The sequence below is a fragment of the Homalodisca vitripennis genome, chromosome 6, assembly GCF_021130785.1.
Source record: "Homalodisca vitripennis isolate AUS2020 chromosome 6, UT_GWSS_2.1, whole genome shotgun sequence".
In the NCBI taxonomy this organism is placed as follows: Eukaryota; Metazoa; Arthropoda; class Insecta; order Hemiptera; family Cicadellidae; genus Homalodisca; species Homalodisca vitripennis.
The window spans coordinates 156,011,600-156,024,753 of record NC_060212.1 but is presented as its reverse complement, the minus strand read 5'-3'; the positions used below and the strand labels follow the sequence as shown (position 1 = coordinate 156,024,753).

At 35.4% G+C, this 13,154-nt stretch overlaps 1 protein-coding gene across 1 annotated transcript in view; it reads left to right on the top strand.

The window, feature by feature from the left end:
* The window catches only part of LOC124365041 (hydrocephalus-inducing protein-like), a 213,041-nt gene extending 201,623 nt beyond the window's left edge, over window positions 1–11,418 (top strand). The window contains exons 55-56 of the mRNA XM_046820939.1: window positions 10,911–11,152; window positions 11,285–11,418. Coding sequence (XP_046676895.1) covers window positions 10,911–11,040 — 130 coding nt within the window. The 3' untranslated portion in view covers window positions 11,041–11,152; window positions 11,285–11,418. The remainder of the gene's footprint in view (window positions 1–10,910; window positions 11,153–11,284) is intronic.
* The last annotated feature ends 1,736 nt before the right edge of the window (window positions 11,419–13,154 follow it).

The following is a 13,154-nucleotide window of genomic DNA, read 5'->3' as shown; positions in this document are numbered from 1 at the left end:
CTTTGCGGTTCCACAGATGGGAGTATCTACTTGGAGCTAAATTATGAGTGGTGGCCGTCTACGATGGAAGTCTTCATCTTTGCGGTTCCACAGATGGGAGTATCTACTTGGAGCTAAATTATGAGTGGTGGCCGTCTACGATGGAAGTCTTCATCTTTGCGGTTCCACAGATGGGAGTATCTACTTGGAGCTAAATTATGAGTGGTGGCCGTCTACGATGGAAGTCTTCATCTTTGCGGTTCCACAGATGGGAGTATCTACTTGGAGCTAAATTATGAGTGGTGGCCGTCTACGATGGAAGTCTTCATCTTTGCGGTTCCACAGATGGGAGTATCTACTTGGAGCTAAATTATGAGTGGTGGCCGTCTACGATGGAAGTCTTCATCTTTGCGGTTCCACAGATGGGAGTATCTACTTGGAGCTAAATTATGAGTGGTGGCCGTCTACGATGGAAGTCTTCATCTTTGCGGTTCCACAGAGGAGATGGTATCTTACGTTAGTTTTGACGTTCTACTAAGGGCAATCACTACTTTCTGCAATATCAAGAGTTCATATCTGGCTGTGATATTGGCCATAGTTTTTACAACAAAGATTGTAAGTCATCCAAAATGTATAGCTCCTTAAGTTGCTGTTGGTCTTCGTGTTCATGGAAAGTGTGAAATTATTAATTTCAAATCAATCTAGTAATATAATAAATACAATCTCTAATTTTCAATAAGAACTATTGGCCGCATTATCTAACCATTTTTGTGCTAATAAAATTATGTTTAATTTGAATGTATTTTTAGCTTTTCTTTGTGTATTTGCTTTTACATAATTCAACATTACTACAATAGTCAAACTTATTTTAAAATTTAGTAGTGTAAGCATCTATAAACATTTATTAACGTGTTAGCTTCGATGAGGACCAATAATTGCTTGGTGGCCCTTGCTTGCTAAAGGCTGACAAACTTATAACTAAAAATCTAAGGCATTCAAAAATTAAAAGTACTAACTTTATTGTTAAATAAATAATAGTACAAATTTTTAATATGGGAAAACATTCTGTCAAGTTTAAAAAATAGCAACAGCTTTACAAAGAACGCCTCATGTGACACCTTTTATTAAAACAAAACAAAGAGGGGTTTATCTGGACTAACCATATTATATGAAAACCACAATTTAGGTGGAAGACAATAATGGTGGGCAACAAAAGAGAGGTTTTAAGGTTATTGAGGGAGCAAGGCCTTGTCATTATTCCTAATATCAATCATATATCCTCCTTATTGTTCTAGGAGAGCTGACCACCCTTTAGCATAAGAAGAGATAAACATTTTAGATGTTTTATGCCAGAGACCTTTTTCCAGTTTAAGGATGTAATCCTCTTCCCTACCGTTAACTAGGGCTTTACTGTAAAAAAAAACTACTCCACAGCCTGGCTCTTGTCCTACCATGAGAGTTTCTGTACCTATTTCGGTAAGAGTATCTTTTTTTTTCTGAATGCCCACGTGGCCTGGTACCTAACAGTGTACTTTAATCCTCCTTACCAGTTCTTATAGTACATTCTTGCATTCCCATACTGCTTTAGAGTCAAAGGAGTGCCTTTAGTGCAGCCTGACTATCTGAGAGGATTAAATATTCTGCCCCTATTATTGGCCTCATTTGTACATCTTCTGGCACATGATTCTATTGCCTTGATTTCCACTTGTCGTGGAAACACTGTGTCGTGTTTTCTCGGGGACACTGCTAAGTTTACTCCTGGTTCGTATATAGCAAATCCTGCCCTAGAGTCAATGTGTGATTCATCCGTGTAATACTTCTGGACTCCCTTACTTTGTAGGGTTGGCCTCCTTATTTCTGCATTTTCCCCCATATTTAATAGACTAAATATGGGTTTTCAAAGGAGTATTTCATAACCATACTCTCTGATACATAGGTTAACATTTCAGCCTCAGGAAATTCCTGAGTTTTCATGTGTCCTTCTGAGGAGGTAGGCTTAATCACGTTTTTACTCAGAAGCTTCATTGCACTTAATGCGGCTATCATCTTCATCTCCTGTCCCAGAGGAGTGTATGTCAAAACTGCTTCAAGTGCTAAAGTTGGACAGGAGCTCATTGCCCCGGTAATTCTTACACAAGCTAACCTTTGAAGACTCTGCAGCCTCTTGGCAACTGTTTTTTGTTCTTCTTTCGGCCACCACACTAGAGCAGCATATGTGTGTCCATTGGTTTTATTATGGTTTTATATACATCCAATATATCATTTTAGGTTTCAGTCCCATTTAAATCCAGAGTCTTTTTGCAGGCCCCAAGGGCCTTTGTCGCTTTGGATAAAATGTTTTGGATATGTGGATTCCATGTTAGCATAAAATGCTTTCTAGAACTTCTCCTAGATACTTGACAACATTGTAATATTCTAGTATCTTCCAGAATAGGTTGTGCAAGCTGGAATTTCCTCTTTCTGGTGAAGGTTATTATACTTGTTTTTGATGGGTTAATCCTTGACCTTCCCTATGACAACAGTTGCATAGAAAAGTTTGGGGCATCTTGAGTGAGGCATTCCAACATGCCTTTATTTTTTCCCTCCTTGTTCACAAAGACACACATTAGTTTAGCCTGTTGTTTCTAAGGGAGCTGTTTTTCTCATAGGTCTTTATAATGGTATTTTACCAATGGTGCCAGTCTTTCCAGTTCAAACTCGTTTTTCTGATAAGGTTTTATTTACACCAACTCTATTGATAGGGACATTCTATATCCCCTTCAGTTAGTAGAATTATGAACCCTAAATCTATTTCCACCTCTAGGTTGAACCTAATGAAACAATGGTCCGAAGGTGATGTTAACATCTTTTAGGCCTTTAGAAGGAGGTGATGTACAAAGTTTTACTTTTGTAATAAATGTGGAATCAGACTCCTTATTTTCTAATACTAAATCACTACAAAATATAAATCTAAAGCTAAAGTTAAACCACCTGTTTGTTGCGGTTTGCAAGCTGTGCTTTCACTTAATGATAGTTGAAATGATTTACAGTTTATTTTTTTTAGGTTTATACTTTTAATAAAACATTGTTATTTTTAGGGTATTTAAACAATGATCAACTGTTGTAGTGTAATTTCAATCAAAGTTGTTTAGTAAGCAATATTTATATCTTGTTTGAACATTAACTGATGCTAATATTAAAAAATCAACAATACTGTTCAGTCTAATTTATTCACATTGATTGGGAATGCAGTCTGAATATCGTGTTTATATTTTAATGACACCGATATATCTATTTTAGGGAATACATAATATGTACTGAAATTGCATAATTTATTACTATTTATACTACAAAAGAACCTTTAGACAGCAAAAGTCTAAATTCAAAAAAATTAATTCAATTTTTTCTAAACAACAGATAGTCCATTTCAGACAATATTTAATAAGTATATAGAATACATTACTCACGAAACATTTAATGCAATTGATAAAAATTTATAAAATATTTAACATAGTCCCTTCCACATGAATATCCTGAGCCTTGTTCCCCTGTACTTGATACTTGATACTGTACAACAAACACAACCTTTAAACTGTAAGTCCATTTATTTACAAAAAAAACTACACTTAGAAGAACTTAAGAATACTTTTATTCAAGGAACAAAAATTTCAAGCTACTTAAATTAATGAATCTTAAGCATAAACGTTCACTACAAAACAATTATTTATCAATATTAATGATATCTGCAAAATATTTAATTTATACCATGAATGCACAAGCCTATAAAAATTAGACATACCATATGGAACAGTACACGCGTCATACAGTGACCTACTTTGAAACTGTGTGGTAATATATCAATGTATGAACTACACAGACAAGTAGTCGTGAGGTGCTAACAACAAACATCGCTGACTGTGCAAACATCAGCAAACTCCTCACTTGACCTACCATACTGCTGCTGGAGCACTGACCTTGAGCTGCTGACTGTGCAACTGACAACGGCACCAACACTCGGCTGTTATTTATCTACATCTGACTTCCATCACCTATCTAGTTTAGGCTGTCTGGATCTTTCTACTTGACAAGGAACTAGATTACTCCTCAAAATCAAACAAAAAATTGTACACTTCTTTTTATTAATTAAGTATTAATACAACATTTTATTCATCATGACAACAGCAATCAGTCAAAGCTACAATAAAAAACTGTTTACCATTTTATTCATCAGGACAACAGCAATCAGCCAAAGCTAGAATAAAAAACTGTTTACCATTTTATTCATCAGGACAACAGCAATCAGGCAAAGCTAGAATAAAAAACTGTTTACCATTTTATTCATCAGGACAACAGCAATCAGCCAAAGCTAGAATAAAAAACTGTTTACCATTTTATTCATCAGGACAACAGCAATCAGCCAAAGCTAGAATAAAAAAAACTGTTTTACCCATTTTATTCATCAGGACAACAGCAATCAGCCAAAGCTAGAATAAAAAACTGTTTACCATTTTATTCATCATGACAACAGCAATCAGTCAAAGCTAGAATAAAAAACTGTTTACCATTTTATTCATCAGGACAACAGCAATCAGGCAAAGCTAGAATAAAAAACTGTTTACCATTTTATTCATCAGGACAACAGCAATCAGCCAAAGCTAGAATAAAAAAACTGTTTACCATTTTATTCATCAGGACAACAGCAATCAGCCAAAGCTAGAATTAAAAAAAACTGTTTACCATTTTATTCATCAGGACAACAGCAATCAGCCAAAGCTAGAATAAAAAACTGTTTACCATTTTATTCATCATGACAACAGCAATCAGTCAAAGCTAGAATAAAAAACTGTTTACCATTTTATTCATCATGACAACAGCAATCAGTCAAAGCTAGAATAAAAAACTGTTTACCATTTTATTCATCAGGACAACAGCAATCAGGCAAAGCTAGAATAAAAAACTGTTTACCATTTTATTCATCAGGACAACAGCAATCAGCCAAAGCTAGAATAAAAAACTGTTTACCATTTTATTCATCAGGACAACAGCAATCAGCCAAAGCTAGAATAAAAAACTGTTTACCATTTTATTCATCAGGACAACAGCAATCAGCCAAAGCTAGAATAAAAAACTGTTTACCATTTTATTCATCAGGACAACAGCAATCAGCCAAAGCTAGAATAAAAAACTGTTTACCATTTTATTCATCAGGACAACAGCAATCAGCCAAAGCTAGAATAAAAAACTGTTTACCATTTTATTCATCAGGACAACAGCAATCAGCCAAAGCTAGAATAAAAAACTGTTTACCATTTTATTCATCAGGACAACAGCAGTCAGCCAAAGCTAGAATAAAAAACTGTTTACCATTTTATTCATCAGGACAACAGCAATCAGCCAAAGCTAGAATAAAAAACTGTTTACCATTTTATTCATCAGGACAACAGCAATCAGCCAAAGCTAGAATAAAAAACTGTTTACCATTTTATTCATCAGGACAACAGCAATCAGTCAAAGCTAGAATAAAAAACTGTTTACCATTTTATTCATCAGGACAACAGCAATCAGCCAAAGCTAGAATAAAAAACTGTTTACCATTTTTTATCACAACTGAGAAGCACTAGTGTACTACAGGCGGATCCCATAAAAGTGAAGGCATTATGTCATCTTTTCCTTGTGGAATCTGCTCTATCGGAGTGAGATATAAAGGCATATTGTGTACAGGCAATTGTAAAAGCTGGTTCCACTCTAAATGTCTGAATTGGTCAGATAGCAAAATCAAAAAACTTTATAAAATAGAAATAGAAACTTGGCTGTTTGTAAATTGCAAATGTAATAACACTATTGAAACAAAGCTTGAGAACCTGTTAGAAAATAACACTTCCACTCAACCACAATCTACGATGGAAGATGTTCATACTAAAATACAACATTTTGAAAATACAGATGACTTAGAAACCTCTCTAACATTAGCTGCTGAAGCAGGAAATGCCCTACTCGCAGAAAACAACAAACTCAGGCAGGACCTACATGCTTTAACACTAAGAAATTCCCAACTGGCAAAACAGATCTCCAACCTAAATACTTTGTCAGAACTAACATATCAAGCTAAGATAGAGGAACTTGAGTCGCAAAATGAATCCCTACTCAGTAGAAATGCCATGCTAACTGATGCACTAACAGAAATTGAGGACCAACTACTGAAAGAGAAACAATTACAAGTTGCATTAGAAAAAACATTTGAAGAACAAGACGCAAGCAAAGAAAAAATTATCGGTATCCTTGAAGGAAAAATCAAACAGCTTGAAAACAGCATTAAAAAATTAAACAGTACAAAAAAATATATCTACAATAAAGAAGAAGCTACTGCCATTGACTCCGGAAACCCAGACGAAAAATCTTGACACCCCTAAACCAAGCGATACATCACATATCCTGGTTCGAACTAACCAAGCTAAAATGTCGACATGACCACATGGAGTCAACAATAAATGATTTGCAATGCAAACTACAAAACACAATGACACCTGCAGGGCTAACTTACAAAACATCTCCAGCTAAAAAACCTCTATCACCAAATTGCACGAATAAAAAATTTTAAAAACAAGGATCTAAGAAACAAAATATCTTCAGTATCTCGCTACAGGTAGCAAAAAATAAAGAACTCCAAGAAATAAAGAGACACAAAAATGAAACCATCAAAAAAACACCAGCCAATAAAATTGCCAAAGAGTTTGGTACTTTCCGTGTACAAAATAGGCCCCCAATTACAGCAACACAACTTAAAGGTATAACGCTTGAAGAATTTTTAATGGAACACCTACAAGAAGTGACAAGAAAAAACAATCAAACTACCAGACGTTGCTCAAGACAAAATTCCAGATACCAGCGCTTCAACTCATTTTTTAGAAGACCACCACATGACACAGAAAAATACATAACACAACACCAAACCGGATCATGATGCAAGACAAGACCATACCCTGCTCCTACCCCAATACGCAACATAGAGTTAACAAAATTAAACCTGCTAGAAACCAATCTACTCCTCCCAAAAATATCCTAAATAAACAAAAACCAACAGATGCAGCATCCAAAAAAAAGGAAAGACCCACAATTTCTACAAAAAAAGACACTTCACTAACAATACTACATCAAAATACAGATCGAATCTCAAATAAAATAGATATGATGACTGACCCTCCTCACCAATACCTATCCAGATGTCCTCATAATAACAGAACACGGCCTCTCAAAGTCAAATCTAGAAAATACCAACCTAGAAGGCTATACACTAATAGAGAGTTTTTGTCGAGAGCACCACCAAAAAGGGGGGTGAGTGGCGATACTAGTGAAAGATGAACTTAAGAACTACGCTTCTGGACTGGAAAGAAACATACATAGCCAGGAACTTGTATGTGAGCTGTCTGCAATAAAACTGACAATAAAAAAACAAATCACATACATTGTCGGAATCTACAGACCAAACACGAATTTGGACGAAGCCATTGACATCTTATCTAGCACGCTAGAAAACTATACCTACATGGAATAGCCCAGTACTGATAATCGGTGACATCAACATTGACTGCCTTGAGGACAAATAGAAACAACAACCAACTCCAAGAGACTCTTAATTCATACAATATCACAAGACATCAACTACCACCTACACGTATCACCCCGAACAGTGCAACTTCCATTGATATGGTCTGCTCCAATCAAATTCCTTGCAAACCAACAGTCAATGTCATTAACACTTTCATATCCGACCATACAGGACAACTGGTGACACTGAACAACAACAAGCTCAATCCATTTGACCAAATTATGTATAGTAGACATTTCACTGACAGAAACTTGGAACTGCTTAATAGGTTACTCAAACAGGAGACTTGGAATGACATTCTTAGATTGGAAACGGTAGATAGAAGACACTTATAACACATTCTTAAGAACTCTGACGTATAACATGGATGTAGCATGCCCACATACTCGAACTCGCAAGAGGAAACCGCAACAGCCAACTGTACTTAACCAAGAGACAATGGAAAAGCGAAAATCAGTTCCTAGCTGCACAGGAAAAATATCTGCTTACTGGCTCACATAAAAACAAGGCTAAGGCAACAGAAAAGAAAAGGGAATACGACATTCATCTCAAAAACCAAAGGAAACTTAAGACATCTGAACACATTAATAAAGCAGAAAATAAAAGCAAGGCAATATGGAATATAATTAATAAGGAGAGACACAAAAGTAAAAATGGTAATGATACGATAAAACTTAGCAATAATGGAACTTTAATTTCAGATCCCTTAAAGGTAGCAGACCACTTCAATAAATTCTTTGCTAATGTCGCTAATAACACCCTACTACAAGCTACATATGACGGTCACCTAGTTAAACGACCTTCCACTATACACAACATTCAAGACACGCTTACTCTCTCACCGACAACTGAACAGGAAGTTAGGAAAACTATACAGACAATGAAACAGAAAAAAAACTCAGCTGGTTTTGACGACATCTCCACTAAAACTTATTAAAGCATGTAAAGATCATCTAATATTACCTCTGACCAACATAATAAATAAGTCATTCGCACAGGGCATCTTCCCAACAAAATTGAAGTTAGCTAAAGTGTACCCTAAACTCAAAAAAGGGGATCCAACACAAGCCAGTAACTATCGGCCAATATCCCTACTGCCTGCAATATCCAAAATTATCGAGAAGATTATGTTATCAAGACTATTAAACCATCTCAATACTAACAACCTTCTTCCCCAAGAACAACATGGCTTTATGGGAGGTAAATCTACATCAACTGGACTGACAAGCATTGTCGAATATTTAATAAAAGCAATAGACAAAGGAGATACAACAACTGCTATTTTCTTGGATTTTACAAAAGCTTTTGACTGCTTAAGCCATGACATACTTGTGAAAAAGTTGAAGGCTCGGGGAAGTGATAGGGAAAACTGCTGACTGGTTTACGAGCTACCTAACGGACAGAATGCAAACGGTAGAAATAAGAAGCACAACACAAGGAGTGACAACAAAAACTACCTCGACACCACTGCCAGTCAGTAGAGGAGTTCCACAAGGCTCAGTTTTGGGCCCCATACTGTATATAATTTTTGTTAGTGACTTCCCTGACTACCTCAGAGAATACTGCTCTATGCTATTGTATGCTGACGATACAGTACTCCTGTTACAAAACAAAAAGCCCACCAGGACTGGAAATAGACTCATATATAGCTATTAATATGGCAATAGAATATTGTCAAGCCAATGATCTAGTACTGAACAGCACTAAAACTCAGCAACTAATACTTGGACGAAGCAAAGGAGAAGTTTTGGAACTACCAGAGGCTGAAAGAATGCAAAATGTAAAGTACCTTGGACTAGTCATAGACGAAACTCTCTCCTGGAATGACCAAATAGACCAGCTATGTGGAAAACTCAGTACATCATTGTATGTGCTAAGGAGATTAAAACAAGTTGGTAGTCCAGAAATAAATTAAATGTGCATACTACGCTCTCTTTGAAAGCCACCTGAGATATGGTATAGCCATCTGGGGCAGCTCCTCGAAAACTAACACTAACAGGATCATGGTGCTGCAAAAGAAAGCAATCCGCATAATGTCAGGATTAGGACCAATAGATTCATGCAGGGAAGCTTTTAAAAACTTAAATATTCTAACAACAGTTGCCCTATTCATATTAGAAGTAACTGTCCATACCAGTCAACAAAACATACCAAGAAGAGGAGATGTACATTCACACAACACAAGAGCAGCAAAACAATTACTCACTTCCCTCTCATAGATTGACTCTATTTGAGAAGCAACCTACTTATACGGGCGCCAAATTCCTGAACATACTACCGCCTGAAGTTAAAAATCATTACTGCAGACAAACAGCAATTCAGAAGGGAACTAACCAGATGGCTCCAAGAACGTCCCTTCTACTCAATTGAAGAATTTCTTAACTGGAGAGAGAGAACTGGATTAACTTATTTACACTTACACAACCATCGTAAACTTTATTACATGTAAACTTTATGACACCATTCTAATCTTGAAGATTATGAATAAAGAATTTTGTCTATTGTCTATTGTCTATTGTCTTGCATTTATTTTTTTAGCAAAAATGCATAGCTTTAAATAAAAAAAAATTGTTATGGAATTATACGCTGTACATATAAATGCACAGATTACCAGATAAGAAACAAAAATATCTTAATTCTAAAAATTATTCATCTATTAATTTATTTATTTACATTTTTTTGTGTGACATAGCACAAAGTATTGCCAATGTAAATAAACTGTAAACATCAAGTTTGAGTTATGACTAAAACACATACAAATGATATTTTTAAATAAATACGTGTGTAAATAAATTTTAAAGTGAAAATATAGTTATTATCTGAGATTTCTTGAATGTTTTTAGTTGTAAATAAACCAAACTTAACCTATTATACTCTGTTTAGAAGGTGCATGCAAATGAACTCAAATGATCTAAATGGAATAAAACACTAACACAACTCACCACAAAAAAAGCACTGCGTAGCATTCAAAATTCATAATACTCGTAACTTCAAACTGTGTCAGTGTAGTCAGTTGCTCACAAAGTGTTTAACAAAACTTTCATGTGACTTCACAACCGGAAAAATATATTCTCTATATATTTTTTTTAATATTGAGGTAACAACTTTATCAAAGCTCGATAACTAGGCTGAAAAGTTAGAGTAATAATTCCATTAAGTTTTTCAAATAGTCTATATGGCAGCATTCAAGTGAAAGGGGTTAAATCGTTATATTATTCTATGGGCCATTTTCTTATGGCATTGATACTTTGGAAATAACTACAAAAGGAAAAAGCTGCGATGCTATTGTTTACTTCTCAAAACTTTTAATGGCAGAGTTATGATGGTACTGATTTGTGCTTGACAGGTCAGGTCTTCGATCGCTGAAGTACAAATTAACGATAGGGCCGTGCCACGTGGGGGAGACTGTGAGGCATCTGTTGGTATTGAAGAACCAAACCTCAGACCATTGGTACCGCAGCTTTCCAATGGTCTGAAGAGCTACCCCTGCTCTCTGTCTCTCCAACTGTAGGCCACCTACCTCCCGAGACCAGCAAGGAGGTCATGGTCACTTTCCAGAGTCTCGAGCCTGGCGTTGTGCTGAAGAAAGTAAGTGCAATACTGTAGTTGATATTCTGTTGTTTCTTTCAAATCATGATCGACAAAAACTAAGTAACTAGTAGTAGTAGTAGATCAGAGTGCTCAACTGATAACCTTAATGAATACTTCAACAATTTTCAGAAAGAACTCAAATGTTTGCTGGCTCAAATCCAGTTAAAGGAAGAAAGTAATGCTCCTTTCGGTGGCTGGGACAATAATCTAAAAACAGTGAAATGGATGGAAAGCTCAGAAACTCCAGAGTTAGGGTTAGTAAGGGAGTTGTTACTGTAATTTTAGTTAATTTTTATTATGAATGAATTATTCATGACTTCTTTTTATTGATATTCATCTTTTATGTACACTGTTCTCCGTGTTTTAAAATATTGCTTTACAAAATGTTAATTCTTTAAAACAAAAAAAGATCTTTAAAAATTTGGTCTTCCCAATTTTCTTCCTACTACTACATTATTGTAATAAATAAGTCACATTACTTTTTTGTGTATAATTTTTGAAATAGCATTTGAAATCTAAAAATTAAGACTTCACTTGAATTTAAAATTACAAAGGATTTTAATTGGGGGGGGGGGGGTGGGGGGGGGACAATATAAAATATACAATACAATACAATCTTTATTTACAAATTCCTTGGAGAATTGTAAGGGTGTCAAAATATCTTTTTACAGTGCGTAATATATATAAAAGTTTTAGTTGAGTTCAAAGAATTCCTCCAATGAGTAGAATGGGTGATCTTCAAGCCATTTTCTTAGCATGTGCTGGAAGTTCTTGCCTTGAAATTTCCTTATCTCCTGTGGTTGGTGGTTGTGCAGTTTTCTTCCAATGTAGGTTGGTTTTCTCTCGTACAGTGACATGTGGTGGGTCCGGTAGGTGATATAGTTCAGCACCCCTTGTGTTGTACTGATTGACATCAATGTTTTTTGAAGGGTTTTCATTTACAGGTGCTGGAGATCACTGCTTCAATATAGAGATTCACAACAGTCAAGATTTTAAAAAGTTTTAAATGCTGTTCTGCAGCTGTCATTGTAGTGTAATTTCTGCTAGGACTCTGATGGCTTTCTTCTGAATTTTAAGGAACTCTCTCTAAGTTAGTCTTTGAGGTTCCACCCCACACACAACCAGACCATAGCGGAGATGGGACTCAAAAAACTGCAAAGTACCCAGTCCTGGCAGTGTTTTGTATCACAAGAACTTGCAATGCGTTTTGCTGCAAAGTAGCCAGTGTTAAGCTTTTTGCATAGGCTGTCCAAGTGAGGCACCCATTGTCAGGTTTTGTCTAGGGTAACACCCAGAAAACATAGTATGATTCTTCATTTCCACATTTGGGATGTGTTCAACTATCTCTGCTCACCTTCCAAAAGCAATCTTGTAGTGTCTTTGTAGTGTTTACTGCCAGATCATTTTTACTACAGTATTCATATGCTTTTTTTTTTACTGAAGTGAGACAAGATTAGATTTTCTGACTTGGAGTTTTTTAGGACCAGGGTGGTGTCATCCGCGTACATAAGAGTGTGACATTGATTTCCTATGTTACTATGTACTGTATCATGTCTCATTAATCAAGTAAAAAAGTAAAAACTTTGATTATATTAGTTCTTTTTATTCTTTCTACAAAAATTTATTAAGTTATGAAGTGTAAGTATTTTGTATAGTATGATTTTCTGTCTATAAAAAGTTGTCAAATTTCTCTCTTTATCCTCGTATTGTATTTTCTTATAGACCAGAAAGTTCTGAGAGATACACTAATGCTACGTACAGGATATGTGTATGAAATAATATTAAATCTGAAATCATACTTACCTGGATTAATTGTATTTGTTTTTAGCTAATGTTTTTAAAATAAAAGCAGACGTGACTGTTACTTAATGAATAATAAAGTTAATGATTTTTTTAATGATTGTTCCATTTTTTTGTTGTCTTCTAAGAACTGTATAGAAATAGGAACAAGTTTCACTAGAGCAGGCATTTTGGGGATACCCTGTGTATACATTACTAT